At 38.0% G+C, this 18,113-nt stretch overlaps 2 protein-coding genes across 2 annotated transcripts in view; both read right to left on the bottom strand.

The window, feature by feature from the left end:
- Positions 1 to 714: 714 nt before the first annotated feature.
- Positions 715 to 12,577, bottom strand: cpn1 (carboxypeptidase N subunit 1). The gene is made up of 9 exons (XM_088917821.1): positions 12,300 to 12,577; positions 9,271 to 9,467; positions 7,148 to 7,303; positions 4,930 to 5,112; positions 4,582 to 4,693; positions 4,354 to 4,493; positions 2,515 to 2,614; positions 2,306 to 2,424; positions 715 to 1,289 (listed from the first exon to the last, which is right to left on the bottom strand). The coding sequence occupies exons 1-9, from the start codon at positions 12,526 to 12,528 to the stop codon at positions 1,170 to 1,172; spliced, it is 1,356 nt and encodes a 451-aa protein (XP_088773947.1). The 5' UTR covers positions 12,529 to 12,577; the 3' UTR covers positions 715 to 1,169.
- A 2,758-nt stretch (positions 12,578 to 15,335) lies between these two features.
- The window catches only part of entpd1 (ectonucleoside triphosphate diphosphohydrolase 1), a 34,791-nt gene continuing 32,013 nt past the window's right edge, over positions 15,336 to 18,113 (bottom strand). The window contains exon 10 of the mRNA XM_088916571.1: positions 15,336 to 16,719. Within this exon, the coding sequence (XP_088772697.1) occupies positions 16,510 to 16,719 (210 nt within the window). The 3' untranslated portion in view covers positions 15,336 to 16,509. The remainder of the gene's footprint in view (positions 16,720 to 18,113) is intronic.

Below are 18,113 nucleotides of genomic sequence, written 5' to 3' on the forward strand. Positions count from 1 at the left end.
AACACCAACTAATGCAATTTGTATTTATCAGAAGGAAAACAGACGATTGACAAAGTTAAATAAGTCACATTGTCCAGTGCAGTCTCCGGAATGTATTGGGTCCCTGGGCTATTGTAGAGCTCATGACCTTAAATATTTTGAAGGATAAAAAAAATCAGCAAAAAGAGGCCTTCAGGAATTTTACATGCACAGTCAAAAATGAAAACATTTTATTTCACATTGTGCATCTTTTGCTTTTCTGAAACATTGACCTTCCAGATCACATGGACACTGACAAAACAACACAAAATCAGTTTTAAAAGGAGATAAACATTGCCTGAGAGCAATGTTTTCTGTACAGAAACACAAACCTTCCCATCAGCATTTGGCGGCCTTTGAAGATAATTAATCAAGTTGTTCATCATTTGATTCAAAATTGTTTATGTTTACTGACTTACTGTAACTAATTTATCTTACCCTTACCAGTTTTTAACAGTCCTTGTTTATTTCACCATCAGTTACTGCTGTGGTGCTGGAGTGTATTTGAAAAGCTACACCTTTTCATAGATTATTAGAAGATACCTGTATATTTAGGACTTTGAATTCCCATTATTTGTCTTTCATGTTTGACTTCTGACATGTATCTATGCATTTATAATCAACGTAGGACAGTACACAGATTTATCAATGTATGATCAAGTTTAAGTATAATACACAGAAGACAGTAAGCACATTCTTGTGGTAAATATGTATTTTGATGTGGGGGGGAGGGGTTCAGAAGTAGATGGTTTGGCAGGATCAATATTTTGAAACACGTGTGAAAAAGGTTGTCGTGGAGACATTATTTACATATTTGAAGCCGGTTTACCTGGGGCACAAAATTATGTCCAAAACACTTTCTGGAACTTGAATTATACAGGAAAATTGTAACTTACTGACTTTTCTCATTGCATATTTCACATCACTCAATTGGTTTATTTTATGTACATACATATATATTTAGTATATAAATATGATGTTTAACAAAATAGGTCATTCTATGAGAAAACCGCTTTTCTTATATATATATAAAAATTAGGGTAAAAGAAAAGATTGAGATGAACAGAGAAGAAAGGTTTGTTTGTAAGGAGGGAGATCGTCCCTGTTTGCTCTCCCTGTCACAGGCGGCACCACAGGCAGTAGAATATCCTTCATCTTGGCCCCAGATTTCTTGGTGGGACCTTTGACAGGGGATCCTTTATGTTGTGAATATTTCTGTTGAGATTCACGCCAGTGGTGTCCTTAGGAGCCGATTTTAGATAGAAGTGTAGCTGGAAACAAGTAAATACAAGAGAGACTGTTTTTCCAATCTTGAGCAGGACAGTCACGGACAACTTACCTCTTCCATTATGCAATCACATCAATTATAGCATGATGTAGATGTAAACAAATATGTTTGCACTGCTTCCCCTACACTTAAAAGGCAGTTAGACAAATTTTATTTGTCATATGTAAAAAATACTTCTTCTCTGGATGTACATAATGTCAATATTGTAACCAACATTTCAGCATTTAAAACTGAATGCAATCATGTGGTCCTAGCAACCTCTTTGTAAAAAGAAATTAAAGTAACTGTTTATTTTTATTATTTTTATTGAATTCTAATTGTGGTTCATTCCAATTTCAGTTGTTATTCAAATCCTGACCTTAATTTTGACCTAATCACCTCTATTGTGTAACCTAATAATACCAATGATAAACCCAATTCTCTTTAATTTTGGCCACAGACAATGCTTGCAGTGATTCTAAAGAGAAACTAAAAAAGTTACTACAGCTTGGCCAGGTGTTCCAAATCTCTTCTCAGATGTATTGCTTACCTCACATTTACAGTGTATATGAGTTATTTTACCCTGTAATACTTTGGTTAGCAAGGCAAATAAAGATCTATTAGTATTTGCAAGCAATTTAGCGCAGAAACATATTATTAATATACATAGTATCACTTCATCTAGTCCGTTTCAGGCAATAATCAATCAATTTAGATCAAATCCAAGACAACGTGTAAATAACACTGTATGCTCCTCTGTCACAGTATCAACATTCATGGACATATGCATGCGTTTGGATGAATAGAATGGTAAAAGTCTGAAACAGGAAAAATAATCTAACTAATCACCCTTGAATGAAGCTACCCAGCCATTGTGTTGAAGTTGAGACCATGGTTTCTTTCACAAAGCAGCTGGATGAGATCCTGGAATCTGTTGACTATATACCATGGTGCAGACGGGCTGAATGGCCTCTTCTCATTTGTAACTGCTCTTATGTTGTTATATTGAAATGCCCTTACCTCAATAGCTTCCGCAGGACCCACCGTTACCAGTGTGGAAGAAGGCAGGTAACCAGGGGCTGACGCAGTTACAGTGTAGGTCCCAGGTAACAGCAAACGGAAATAATCTCCCCCAGCACCTTCAGGAAACCACAGAGGCATTGGAACCGAGACAACAAACCCACGGTCTACTGATAATGGCAAATAAGAACACAATCTCAGGCACTCACCGCTTGTGATGTCGTGATTGATCCCCGACACAGAAATCACTGCGTCGCCAATGCCGTTGTAATTTTCATCGTAAACCATGCCTTTGATGCCATGGTGAATCTAGACAGAGTCAGAAGAGGATCAGGTGAAGCACGGCACATCTTGAAAGCTAGGGAATCATTGGTAAACTCTGTGCCATCTTTTTTGCCGCCATCCATTTCTAACAACTTCATCCAATACAGGGTCGCAAGGGAGCCGAAGTGTGCAAGGCAGTCCATCACAGGGCACCCAGACAAACACACACACACACACTCAAACCAGGACTGATTTTCCCAGAAGACAGCTAACCTACCAGTATTTGTTTGGACAGGGGGAATAAACCAGAGCACCCGGCAAAAATTCACATGAACATAGGGTGACCATACAACTCCATGCTTATAGCACCCCAGGTCCAGAACCCAGGGCCCCAGCACTGCAAAGTAACCACTGCACCACCATGTCCCTCTGTTCATGGACAAATTCCACGAAAGCTCCGTGCTTTCTCCGGAGCTCATCTAAATAGAGTGGAAGTACCTATAAGTGCTGTTTTCATCAAAAGAATTAAACCAAGGGGCCTCTACCAGATATCGACAGGGAATGAATACTGATGAAATCAACACATTTTAGTTTTTCACTTTTCTTTGCAGTTTTCTTTTCCTGACATTTACCTTTTTTCACCCATTAAAATGTTCAGTCCAAGCATTCAAATTGTGATTAAAATATTCCCTTTTTATACACCATTTGTAATTCAACCAAATGAAACATCACTGGAAAGATGCGAGGCACCGAACCTTCAGTTGTGCTTGGAGAATGACAAGACGCAGGCTCAAACCCATCATCGGAGAACTCGGCCTGTGTTTGTGCTTTATAGGCTGAGCCACCTGGGAGGTAACACTTTCCACTCTTGTCTATAATGCTGTATTGTGCAAAACCCCATTCTGCATACTAATCCTGCATCTCATTAGACTTTTCTGTGGAAGAGCCTCTGTCATTTAATATACTCAGAATTATCTCTGAATGTGGGACAGCCCGAGTCAGGTTAAATGGAAGCATTCAAGGCTGCCACAAATTAAAAATACAGTACTTGATGGCAACTTTTCTGTACATACTGTACATGCACAAGACAGGGATTACTGTAAATGCCATTCTCATCAGAAATATATACTACTAAACCATATACATTTTAAGTTAAATAAGAGTTTACATGGAAAGGTAAGGAGACACCTGTTATTCAATCCATGTCTAGTTTTTCAGACTCCTCTCAAGGTCGTGTGATTTTGTTTTTAGCTAAGCCAGTGCACGTGGGAGTTTTGAGCAAGACTTACCTTGATCCATGGTTTGCATGAAGCTTAATTTTCCATTTTTGTTCTAGAGTAGCTAATGATTGATTGAATCGTGATTTGTTTAAGGCAACGTGATACACAAATCATATATGTTTTCTGGTAAGAGCTCTCATTCGATCTTTGATTTCAGATGAGCATTGTTGCCAAGTAGTACCCAAATGAAACCGATTTGTAATGCACAGTGCCTACTTATCACCCTAAATAGCACCTTCATAAAGGATACATCACAGCATGCCAGCTTTTTTTCCAGATGACAATATTTTTATTGTGCTATGATACCCTGTTGGGAAAAGTGATGTGTAGGATTGTGGAGCAGTAGGTTATACATCAATAATAAATGGATGGATGGACTATGTGTGTGTTAAAATAAGCAACCCTGCCACATTTATTGTATATCAAAGGGTAAGGAAGTGACAACTGTGTAAGTCCAACTGTGAGGCTCTGCAGCACATAAACAGCCATTTCAATGGTTCCTACCTGCTCCAAGTAGGAGATCAGAGCCTCCCTGTTACCCAGCCACTCCTGCTGTAGGGCCTCTGTAGCAGGGAACTTGTCACAGCTTAGCTCCAAGGTTATTTCAAAGCAATTGGTGTAGAGGTAGTTAAAGTCTTGCATTCCTATAAAAATCATAAACATATAGATACGTGAAAGAAAACCACCTGCCATGCTATGAGGTGATTGAGAGAGAAGAGACGATTCTGGTACCTTTAGAGAGAGAGTACCAGTGTGCTCCATTCGTGATGCCCTCCTCGAAAAAATCCCCACAGTTCCAGCCTTTGTGCATCCAGCCATGGGCGTATGAGTACGTCTTAGCCAACTGCATGTGATAGGGCAGGAGAGTGGGGAGAAAAAGTCTGTTGTTATGATCCTTGCTATAAAATCCTATTCAAATTTCTTGCTTTTTTGGAGCTGTTAAATTACTTCATCAATTTAGATACAGATGGAGCTGTACAATATTGTTGACTCCCCCCCCCCCAATAAATGTAAACGTTGTAGTTAAAGGAATCATTAAGATCATACATCCCTGACACAAAAGGAGAAGGCATATTTTACCTTTTTAAAAATCTTGTCATCTGGTGTGGCAGAATAGGCAGTCTTCCGAAACCCCCGCACCCTGGGCTCACGAGACTTATCGAAGGGGTAGTTTGCCACAACAGCCCCGCCATGCAGGTTAGCTGACAGGACAAAATTGTAATTTTGCATCCACTGGATCACAGCTAGGGTTTCAGGCTCTACCTAAAAAATAGTTTAGACAGGTCATTTTTTCCTAAAAGAACTAAGTTTAAAACTTTAGAGGGAAAGAAAGAATTGAGTTTAAAATCTCAATTCAGAAGCTGCACCACCACGTTTAGACTGGGAAACTACTCTAAAAATTAGGCTCTCATATTCTTTGATTGCCTTTCGATAATTGCAGTTCAATTGATTAAAACTGTAGATTTTGAAACTACCACTCCTCCTTGTTTTTCAAGACTGAGATATCGCAGCAGCCCTGACAAAAGCGTAATGGGGAAATCTTAGCCTATTGGTTTTGAATAGCATAATTCTTTCAGACAAGAAAGCAGAAACCATTGCACAGTGTGTATACCAAGTGCGGCTGATGGAACTCAGAATGAGGTACAGGCTGGCAACTGTTTTTTATCCCCCCAGGAATGATAGCATTTGATGGCTAAGAAAACAAACCCAGATGGGCTCACTAGAGCACATAACCGACCCCCCCACACACACACTCCACACACTCCTCCCCCAGTTTCTAGTTCGACACAGTACTGGCCTCATTGTGGTCTGTCAAATAAGACACATGACAGGACTCTGTCTTTGAATGCTTGCAGTTAACAGCAATTAGCAGTGAAGACTTATTTGTACCTAATTGTAGAGCTGTTTTTAAATTTCTAGTGGTTATACCCCCAGGGAGTGACATTTGGGCCTCAGATTCCCTAGGGCTGGGTGGTTTGTATAGGAAAGGCAAGTAACACGCTTGGTGTGGGGGCTTCCTTAAGGAAGGAACAGCTACTTGGCAGGAGGTCATTTCTCACTTCTACCAGTGAGAGACAGCGAGAGAGGCCTCCATATTGGCTTTGCATCATCCATCCCTGGGGAGCTATTAATGGAAGGTCAGCTGATTCAGAGTATGGACTTGGAGTGGAGGACCCGCCTTGTCACTCTGCTCTAGAGAGCTGTTTCTGCTCATCATAAAGCTGTTTACAGGTACCTTAGAGCAGCTGTTGTTTGTCTGTGTTCTCAATCCTCAGACCACTCTCTGTATTACGGCATGTACAGAATTCACTACAAACAACACTGATGTTATTTGCAATGTGCAATGAAGATGGCAAGAAATGTCATACATGCAAAGGCCTTGTGAAGCAGTTGTGTATTGGGGAAGGGTGTATAATTACGGTGAGGAAAAAAAAAGCTATTAAACGCACAGAACAAATAGACTGTCACCCCAACAAAAAAAAATGCCACAGAAAAGCAAAGCTGGCAATACACTTGCACTCAAAAACCAGAAAAAAAGGTTTTAATGTTCTGATTAACAAAGTCTGTCTGGCCTTGTGCTCAGTACACTGAACTCATCTGCAGATCTTTTATTTTAGCTTCAAAAAATAAAAACAAAACAAAGAATTGGAGATGAACAGACATCTTTGAGCCAAGCTGTGTCCTATCTGGGGATGGGAAGACAGGTGATGTCTTGATCTTCACTCTTGGAATATCATTCCTGGCCTCAATTCCCTCTATGCAACAGCCTTGTTATGGTCAGTCACTTTCCCACTCATCTATATTTAGCCTCCAGACAGATGATTAGGTACTGTACACCTGGTCATCCTGCAGACAGAGCTGTTGTTTGTGTTATTGTATTTCTATGATTATAGTTGACACTATAGGACTGAAGCCAACCTATCCTTTTTATGGGAGTGCTGTTTTTGCCAGTTTTTGACCTCTTCAGTGAACAAGGCTCTTTGTTTCTATTGATTTCATGAGGTATATAATGTAGCACCATTACTGCTTTTGAACAAGAGGTACTGCACTTTTAGCTGTTGTTTAACAACTTCAATAATTTTCTGGGGTGTTAATATTTTTACTAATTATGGACAACAAAAATCTATGCACTTGCATTTCTAACATGTTCTATTCCCATGGCATAATAAAATAGTATGAGAAGAATTACTGCTTTTGAAAAGTGTAAAAAATTAATCTAAATTAATCTAATGCAACATATTATGGACATTTTAGCTCTGTAGAATAATTGTTTCTCTCACTGTGATCTGTGTCTTACCTGTTCTTCCCAGTTGTCTGGCAGAGGAAGGTGATGGTTCTTCCCATTGGTTTTCTCATAATAGTACATCAGAGCATTCAGGTCTGGAAAGTTGCGGTTTAGATCCACATCTCTGGAATTGGACCTGCCTGTGAGATACCCATTGTCCTCTGGTCCCTGCACAGACACCAATGGAACAGACTCAAATAAAGACCACTCTGGCATTGTTATGAGATTTTTCCCTTGATTTCCAGTCAATGACTCACACACATGCCCAATTCCCTTTTATATTGAGTAGTTTTCCAATGAATGGCAAAGCTACCACCAATTTAGATGTTTTATACAAACACAAATGCATTTGCAATATGTTCAGACTTGAAGACTCAGTTTGTAATTACATTCAACATCGTAACAAATTAAGAGGCATTATTTAGAAACACAGTTTAATGTGGGTATAACAGACAGTTTCACTACTAAGCTCCACTGCCCTCATCAGTGCTGAACTAACACACAATAACAGGAGACAAGCAGTGCTTGGTATTTGTTATATTTTGAGACATATGATTCTTGGTATATTGATTCTTTCTATATTTCACATGTAACTAAGCTTCAAATTCATGATTTGGACACATAAATGAAGGTGTCTTACAATGTGAAGTTGACTTATTTAGAAACATGTGAACAGCTCAAGTGCAAGTCAATTTGTTGTGTGACTTGTATGAAGCTATAATTTGTAAATGTATGTGTATTGCTTTTTAAAAGCTGTAGGAGCTTATTCAAAAGCTATGAAAACTGCAACAATTTCTCTCTCCAGGTCTAGTTTGAAATCCTGCCAGAGTCAATCCACTTAGGTATTTCAGATACAGGGGAGGCACTTCTAATTGAGCCCGTAATCAAGATAAAATGTGTATAAAGCTACTGGAGGACATATTCTCTGTGTTCTTGCTGATTTCTAAAATGTGTAATTATTTGTTTCATTGAACTTAGGTAAAATAATCTACCTCTAGCATTGCGGACAGGCAAACAGACAACAACATGCATGTAATTAGGAGAGACAGAAAATGATGGGACAATTTGCATTCCGGAGTGTCTGTAACTTCAGGCAACATGGAATACTCCCTACTTAATGCTTGAAATTGTATGCTTATATTCAGTCAGCACAGTGCCAAAGACAGACCATGCTTGCTCAGCAGTTTCTCTGTACTGTAGTTGTTACTGACAAATGGGCAGGGTTCCTGCTTGCACTCAAAGGTCTACGCATAGTGTTAGCAAAACAGTTATAGTTTGAACAAGTCTTTCTGACTGCCGGAATCAGTGACCCCAAAACAAAGATATCTCACCCTCCAAAATATTAACTAGGCATTAAATGTTTTTCCTAACATGCACAACTAATAGATTTGGATGTTAATAGCTACATTGCATAATGTTCAATTAAAGGCTTTTTGGTACTCTTAAAACATGCTGCCAACTAATATAAACTTAAATATAATTTAGCTTTACATTGACACACATACATTATGTGGTAACAAAGCAGCTTTGTGTGAGTGTTTGTCAGACTGGCTGCATTTCTACTGGCTTGTGTTGCACTTGGCCTCTGGTTGGTGCATCTATCAACCAATGAAACAGTTGAGCAGGGCGCTGCCCCCTTAACACAGTAACAAGATTATGTGTGACTGCCAGTTGCCATTGGTTAATGATCATATGTTCTGCCAATGATGGGTTCAGAATGTCTTCCACAGATTATTGCATACAGTATATGACATCAGAGAAGCTGTTCTATAAGTGCCTGCAACTCGAGTGAATTGAGGATTAGAAATTTCAGTTTTGTAATTTCATTTACAAACTATTCAGTCCTTTTAATTTGTATATCTTATCTTTCCAGCTTCTTGTATGTGTGTGAGCTCTCCCCAATATTTTAATACACATCTGCATGTTATTTTACATTTAATCTTCACATCTAACTTAGTGTGGTTTTTCCCTCACTCTGTGGTCTATATCTGAAAATAGTGGAACACAACAGACTCAAAATACAGAGCTGATCTGGGGGGAGAATATTTGGTATTTTTTTGTTTACTTATTCAACCTTTCTGATGAGCCCATATAAAACCAGGATGTCAAAAAAGGAGAATATTTGACTTTGGTACCTGGCTAGCTGCCACCTCATATCCATCTGGGTTCATGGAGGGCAAAATGTGGATCCGTGTGTCATGGATCAGCCTCATTATCCTTGCGTTGCCAGCTCGATACTCCTCACACAGGAACTGGGAAAGCTGAATAAGCAACTCCCGACCGAGTACCTCGTTTCCGTGCATATTCCCCACATACTTGAACTCAGGCTCCACTGAAACACAAAGAGACACAGTCTTAGAGGTTGCCCTTAAAAGAACAATGTGAAACAACTGAACCATTGAATTACGATTTCCATGGTAAAATAAAATGACCATTAAATAGAATGGCTTATTTTGTAAATGTTTTTCATTTCTAATTATCTGATATTATTCACTGTATTGCAATTGTAGATCAAGGGTGATGCATGATCAAATGACTATTGCGTCTATTTAGCTTTTGACTGGCAGTGTTTGTGTGCCAGCATAACAGCTTTCTGTCCTGAACATTTTAGAGAAGTATATACAGATATTACACATATGTGTTTAAGTGTCAATAAGAAACATGAGTTTGGTAATGAATACTATTAGTAGATGTTACTGAGCTGAAGAAACCAGTAAGATAATATCTTTAATAATCTTCACCAGGATTATATTAAATCTGTTGTAGCTTCTTTAGTGATGTGGTGTTTTAACACAATGCAATAGTTCTTGAAATAAACTGATTCTCTAAAAAATGTGTTTGAGAAAACAGACCACTTCCACTGTAGTTGAGCAGCCCTTTTGAGAATGTGGGTTTATTGAGTGCTATCTGTAGGAATTTGCTTTTTGACAATTGAGATACATTTTTTTAGTTGAAATTCACTGTAACTGCGAAACTTTGTAACCTTAGCAATGCCTCTTTCTTCTGAAGGGACTTTTAGAGAAAATATTGTGAAGCAATAAAAGGAACTCCTTTGGTTTTTAAAATAAGAGATAATTCTACTGAAAAGTAAGGCTGTAAATACAAGAAAATTAATTGTGTCATGATTGTCATTGTTATATTTACATGGCTAATTTGATACTACTTATTTTAAGTTAGTTTCAGGATTTGAGATTGTGTAATTGAGTATGACTAGAACTTCAATCTTTAGCTAAATTAATGAGGTTATCACATTGTTATTGATTGACATTGAGAAAAAGAAACTCATGAACATACAAAACTAGAGAATGGAAAGCAGAACTAACACCTAATAAACAATATGAACTCTACTGTAAAAACTAACAATATAATTTTCAAAGTATGGAAATTTTGAATTTACAATTGAACAGAATACTATACATAGTGATAAACATGCTAAATAATTAACGTGATCAGAGAAAGATACAGAACATCAGTTTCCAAAGGCAGGAGTGATCAGATTTACTGTATATGATGGCCAGATGTTACATACCTCCTTAGTTTGTCAACTCTTACAAATCATCTTCTAGATATAGTTTGCACAGTTTCTAATTTCAATGCATTTTTAAGACCTCATTTTACAACAAAGCCTTTACTGGATTTCCTTTAAGAAACATTGTATTGTCTTCTTTTGTTGAACTTCTTTACTTGGTGGTTCACATGGGCACAATGATACGTTATCTCTTATCTTAAAAGAATAAAAAAAATTGCCCAATTATTCTTAAACAGTACATATGTAAGAGACTAAAATAAAGAAATGGAGATAACAAAGGTGCTGTCCAGTAAAATAAAAAATGAAAATCTTCAACCAGAACTTGTCAAGCCTTTTGGAGTACAGAGTGTCCAGTTGATCGTACTATTAGATGCCAAAATTAAAATAAACAAGCTGCTCCAGTTATCTTTATGGTTCAAATCTGTTTGAATGACCCATGTTTTGGAATTTGGTTAGATGTACACACTTGAAATGCTATTTCCTTGTCTCAAAGAAAAGTATGATTGAGAAATAAAATGTATACATCAAATATCAAATTAGCAAAAGCATTTTCAACACTGATGAATTTTGTCACCAGGGCAATTGCAGGGTTAATATGGTTGAAATATTTAAACCTTATTGTGTTTTCCTGTTTTTCAACACTCCCCTAATTCTGGAACAGATGCACATCCTCCTATTCTCTTTAAGGAAGTCCTTATCTCAGCAAAAACACCAATTCACTTGTGTCGAAATATTTAAACTGCAACTGAAAGCTGTCACATCACTGGTCCTGCTCCTGAGAGAGAACACTACCCACCAGTGAAGCAAACCAGAATAGACCTACCCAGATTTAGCCCTCATTTACTGTGAAAAAATCAACACTAGTTCTTCTAACTAGTTATCCTGCTATAAAATCTGTTCTTTTACAAAAACACAATTGTGACTCAAAATTACAATATATCTTTATTTTACATTCTGAACATGTTGTTTAAATTGTATACCAATAAATGTAATTGTATGCAATATGCAGTGTTTAATAATATGTCTAGCTCCTACCTTGCACTGAAATTGTTGTTTACAACATTTGTTTCCAACACCTTTAATAAGTATATAACCATCAACAATACACTAGTACACTGACATCATGCAACATAAAAGCATACTTGTCAAGAAGTCCCACATGGACTGTATTATACTGTGTCAAATAATTGGACTCAACAGTAAATAATGCACATTAGACAGAAATAAACAACCTGTATAAAAAAGAAATAATTAAAGGCTTTGTCAACAGGTTGCAGTGAATACCATTATATTTGACTCACAATTCTGCCTCTTAGGTCAAAAGAATTGATATATGAGAAATCAATTCAAATTGTGACCTTACGATACATTCCAAAATTCGGTCTGGGTGGCCTACTGGTTTTCTGAATCCATTGTAATTAAACTATTTTAAAAGACATACAGGAATATATAGCAACTTGACGACAAAGAAGGTAGCATGATATTTTTAAGGGCATTGAGGGTGACCACAATATTAAAGAAGAAGCAAGAAAAAAAACAAACTTGATAGATTTTTGGATTTTGTCAATCTGCAGTTTATGGCTACACTCCCTCAACCTCCCTCTGAAGTGAAAGCTTCATCTTAACCCCACTTACATAGTTCATGTATCCCAGGGTTGTCACTGAACTCCAGGACGTAGAGGTGCCTGCCCTCCACACTGCGCCCAATGCTGTATAGCCGGGTGATGTAGGGGCATTCGTTGTGCACATTGAAGAGGGCTCTGACCATGTCCTCATAGCCATGATGCTGCAAGTCCACAGCCAAGACAGTGGCCCCCAGGTACACCACACAGCTTAGCAGCAAGCCACCTAACTTCTCCAGCATCCTTGCGCCTTTCCTTGCCAGTCCTGCTTAGGGTTGAGCTCCACCAGGGACACAGCAGTGCACTGCAAGTCTCCACCCCCCACAACCCACCCGCCTACCCCCTCCTCCCTTAGCTGGGATCCGATGGGAACCGGAGAGCAAGCAAGGACAGCCCCCCTTTTGCCTTAGCTCAGACCTGCTGTCAGTACAGCGTTGTGTAATTTTCATTTAAAAACTCACTAACATTAATTTTAGAATTGCTACACCAGCAAAGCTGAAGGAATAGCTGGAGTAAGAGGGATTCTGTCCTTTACATGTCCCTCTTTTCTTTTTTTGTCTGCCATGCAGGAAAACTAGTACAGTTGAGGAACATACAACCCCCACTCTTAACACTGGCTCATTCATTAACTCATGAGTAAACATAACTCCAGGTAGAATTTCAAAACCCCTTCTTGGAAATGGCCAGAGGTTCAAACCGTTTAACCCCCCATTTCAATTGATTTTTGTGTGTCTGTGTTCCATATACAACAGGCTAGCTGTGACATTTGTTGAGGGTGTTTTTTCTTGCCAGGGTGCATCAATCAGCAGCTGGACAACAGCGAGTGCAGCAAAAGATTGTGAAATTGCCACATTGTTTTTCTGAACTTGTCATGACACTCTAGGGATAAGCGGCATTACAAAATAAATTAGAATGAACATCAATTTTAATACAGAATTAGTGGATAACATAGAGTGCAATAAAGCATTCAAGGTAATACGGCATATTTACTTAGCAATTACTCTTAGCTGGTAGCTAGTTGGTCAGTTCAATTCTTGGGCGGCTGAACGTTGTCTGCTCAACAAAAGACATGTCTTTACAGTTTTGGTACCTGCAGTTCCAGATAACGATGTAGCTTGAAATCATGCTTTAAATGAAAACAATTTCAGTGTACATTTCAGTTAATTTTAGCTCCAGAAAACAAGCGGAATTCAAAATTTAGGGCTTAAAGTTAAATCTGTCAAATCTACCTCACAGAATTACACCGCCAATCATTCATATACAGCCAGGCAAGAAACCTTTTGGCTTTTTCCATGTTTAACAGGATGAAGATTTTTATCCTAATGGGTAGCTGATCTTAAAGGTTGATACTGATCATGACTACTCAATCAGTAAAAACTTCACTACGGGTAGTATTGGGCAATGCTGTGAGTAAATGAAACAAGGTAAAGTTGGGTAAGAAAGAAATAAATGGATATAGGAACAACAATGAAACCATGACAAAGAGAAGGCAATTCTGTATAGTAAGCATTCAAATTAGACAAATAAGAGAACATAACTCTCTTGCTTTCCAATTAGCTGAAAAATATAACCTCTCTTTAGAAGAGGCAGCCTAGCACAGGGCCTGCTGTTGCAGAACCTGCCTAACTAATGAGTTTGAAAACACATTAGCCAATTGTGCTTACGAGATTTGTTCTTTTCTTGGACAAACAGTTGAAGTCCATCATCAATATAAAGATGGTAGACTTGTCATCTGATTATGTTCTTTTTCTTCTCTACAGCAAACAGTAAGCAATATTTTATGGCAAAAGTTTATATTTAATCCATACATTGCTAGTAAATAGTAAAGGAAGTGTCCAGTTTAGAATATGAACAATCTTTGAATTGTTTAATTCCCTTTAAGTACTGTGATAGTATGACTTTATGGTAGGAACTTTAAATTGTTTTTTTTTTTTAAAGTTGTTTCAAATATATAAAAACAAACTGTAAAGTGTTTAGCACTCAATCCAGAGCTACGTTTCTAATACCTGGAGAGTTTAAATTTTGTGAAAAGGCTTGTAACCTGACAAGACACTTTTTACATTATGATACATCAAGAAATGTCTATAAATTCAGCGTTCATCATGGTTCATTACAGTTTGAGTTACTATTCCGGCAACAGCTCTCGTTCTAATCTAGACAGTTTACTGATGCCCCCTGGTGCTGGGAATTTGAAACGTTTTATTTAAAGCTCCAGTTCCAAAACAGCATCACATCACTTTTAATAACATCTTATACAATTCAGGGTCATGGTGTCCCAGAGCTAATCCAAGGAAGGAACCCTGGAGAGAGATGCCAATCCATTACAGGGCACATGGATACAAACATGCACACACTCTTACCAAGACCAGAAGCCACTTACCTGCTGGTATGTCTTTGGACTGTGGGAGGAAACCCGAAGCATCCAGAAGAAACCCAAATAAACAAAGGGAGAACATGGAAACTCCACACACAGCAGCCCAGGATTTGAACCCAGGGTACCAGCACTGCGAGGTAGCAATGCTAACCCCTATGCCACCATGCCACCTGCTCCAATACAGCAGTTTAAAAAATTTCAGTTCTAATTTCAACTGACCACTTAATAAAGACTACGTGAGTTCCTTTTTCAATTTTAGCTTTTATAAAATTGGACTGAATATGCTGGCATTAACTCCGCACCAAATATTTTTAAAAACAAGGCAAGTTAGGATTTTCTTATCTGTGCAATTTTCTCTCATGCCCTTGCATAATAAATTAATATTAAGAGCTGTTTTGATAGTAGACCTTTAATGTGAGAGATAGTTATCAAGTAGGTTGGGAGCACATTTAATTAGAAGTGCACTGGTCTAATGATGACACCTTCGGTGGGGACAAAAAGATGAAATGCAGAGATCGGCTGAGAAAAAAATCATCCAATTAGGAAAATTAATTAATGGATCAGTCAGGCAAAGTCAGTAGACAAAGATAACCACAGATTATACAGATGGGAACAACATGTAAATACAGCTGTTCCTGAGACCAGTGTATCAGTGTAACATGCCAATGATGTCTCTGCAATATGATGAAATTTAATCATTTTTTATATTTTATAATACAAATCAAGCAATATCAATGTAAACAAATGGATAGGGCAATTATTTACAATTGCCTTGCATAAACATTCAAGCCAACCACATTTTTCTCAAACAAGAGGTACATTTTTCTTTATCAAAGGTTGAAAAAGGGTAAAATTCCACATCGATGTAGGAAAAAAAAAACTTTCAGTGGTTTAAGACAAAGGAAAAAGAAAACACAGCCTTTGTACAAGGCTGATTAACATCGTCGTACAACAAATTGTTTTGAGACAATTGAGGCAGGCATAGCTTTCAAAGCAACAAAATGACTGTCAGGACACTGTCACATTTGCTCATGTTATATGATGTTAATCGCTTGCCATCTTCAGATGTCCCTTTTTGTTCCTCTTCACTTCTCAAAGTTTCCAGTCACTTATTTCTACTTCCCTTGATTACCTGGTGCCACAATCAATTAGCAGTGCTTTGTCGGTAATGAACCTCAACAATGGGTTCATTATTTGTTACACATTTCCATATCTTTACTTTTCCCTTCTACAGTGGGATTGAAAATATAGGTAATATATTTATACATATGCGGTGAAACAGAAGAAAAAATACATTTCTAAACAAATTACATCATGGCTGAATATACAGTTTGGTGCACTCTCTCTTCATTGATAAAAATGCAAAACTACATAATGCCCTTGGTTATTTAATCAACTGCTACATTCTCCTGAGCATAATGATGAATGCTGTTTTGATGATTCGAGAAATAATAACCTCTGTGCAGAAGAATGCAGGTGGTTATGGGAATCACAAAGAGTCACAGATAATTTTTGGTTCATTATTAGTCTTAAGCAATAAATCGTCCAGAAGAGGCAAAAAAGTCCTGCTACATGAGACGTCCAACAGTTTCACAATGCCAGTTTATTAGGTAGATTCACTTATGCCCGTGTTCAAAATGACCAAAAATGGCTGCTGTGTCTTGACATCTTTAGTGGAAAAACCCCCTTTTGCATCAAATGACAGGGAATCTGTTGAGGTATTGTATCCGGAGCTGTGAAATGTAAAACCTTCTAATGACTACAGCAAGGAAACCTCTAGTTTCTTGAGCATCTCAGTGGTTTCGGAAGAAAAAAAAATCTTTCTGTAAGATTCATTGTTGCCATGCCATTAAATTGTGTATTTCTGAGAATTGCAGCTGGGCCTGCCAAAGCATTTGTATCCAATGACAAAGAGCACCACGAGCAGTAAGGAGAAGAGGACCATCATGGCGACGTATCCAGCATGAGGGAGTGGAGGAACAGCAGGCGATTCAGCAGGGATCAGGTTGGTGAGGTTCAACATGTAGCCAAGAGTCCAGCCTGCATCACTGTCCCCTATCTGCACAAGAACACACAGGGACAAACTTAAGAGAAAAAAAAGCTAATCCCATTCTTTTCTCAGCTTTTCATTAACAGTATGCGTTATCTTTTATTAGTCTTTCCTCTACAAAACATTTTGGCACACGCACCGATCGTTAAGCTTACCACACCTCATTGACAAAGATTAAACAAACTTGGTCAATAAATAATGGCCTCTGTACTACCTGTAGGGCCCTTTGAAAGATTAATACAAGATGTAATACAAGACTTATCCATCTAAAAAAATACTCACGTTGTTATCACTCAATTTGATTGATGGGCTTTATTTTTAAAAGGAGACAAGCTAGGTGAGCACTGCTAAAAAAAATAATGGGCAAGGTTTGACAGGATCTGTACTGCAGTACCTTGTTAGATGAGACTGAGTGGAATTACATCAAAGCTGTTGGTTTTGTGCTGCCTGGATCGTACAGCATGGTAAACCACGATACAGACCCATAGCCTACAGCAGTTTTTCCTGACATTCCCAAAAAAATCCTCTTATATAAGCTTCAATTACTCATGGCTAGCTAGTCATAAAGGGAACACAAGCTTTCTGAAGCTAAGAGGTGCCACGACTTGCCTTGAAAGTTCATAGCTGTTCAATGGATGTTCAGACTGGGACTTTCAGTATTGCTTAAATTATACCAAGTTGAGAAAGCAATGATAACAAGTGTCAACTTAAAAAAGAAGTATGCACTGAAGCAACCTCGAAATTTTTGCAGCATGAGTCTCAGGCATCTTGTGAGTGCACCAGATTTGAAAGATATCATCCACACACTAGACTGAGAACAGAACACTGAACCCATGCAAACATTTTAAATGAGTCAAAACTGAAAATTGTACTGAGGTATCAGCTCTTGCAATAGTTTTTTCTTAACTGAAGGTATCACATTAATTATTTATGATGTCCACGCATCACTCCATTTCTAACCACTTTATATAACCCTTTTTTTCGGGGGATGGGGGAGCCAGAGCACTTTTCCAACTTAGTAATCATTTGCTTGGTAAATTTCACTCCTTTGAACATGCATAATCGCTTCTAGTCTAAACTTGCTTTGTAAAACATTTACCTTGTTCTCTTTGGGCTAGTCTGAGCACAGGGTGTTTTAGAAGTGCTTTATGTGTAAATGCAGCACAGTGTCAGGGGTACTGGAAAGGGAGATAACCTAGCAGGGTAAATCCTCAGAATATGTTATTAACATGTTATGTTTCACCGTGAAAGCAGATAGCTTGTATGATGAACTGTATATGTAGATACAATTAAGATTCTAATGTTTATATGGAGTTCCCCCCATGTTATTTGACTTTCATGCCAGCTCAGCTCTTGATTAAGCTTCTGGAACTATTGCTAAGGGGTTAGCATGAACTTCAGAG

Source organism: Atractosteus spatula, chromosome 5 (genome assembly GCF_055471065.1).
Source record: "Atractosteus spatula isolate fAtrSpa1 chromosome 5, fAtrSpa1.hap1, whole genome shotgun sequence".
Taxonomy (NCBI): domain Eukaryota; kingdom Metazoa; phylum Chordata; class Actinopteri; order Semionotiformes; family Lepisosteidae; genus Atractosteus; species Atractosteus spatula.

What these genes read in the sequence shown, in the direction of transcription:
- cpn1 (XM_088917821.1), bottom strand. Translation starts at nt 12,528, where the DNA reads ATGCTGGAGAAGTTAGGTGGCTTGCTGCTAAGCTGTGTGGTGTACCTG. An exon ending in ATGACAAGATTTTTAAAAAG is followed by an intron (nt 4,694 to 4,929) that starts GTAAAATATGCC and finishes TATCACATGCAG; the next exon opens with TTGGCTAAGACGTACTCATA. An exon ending in CAATCACGACATCACAAGCG is followed by an intron (nt 2,425 to 2,514) that starts GTGAGTGCCTGA and finishes GGTTTCCTGAAG; the next exon opens with GTGCTGGGGGAGATTATTTC.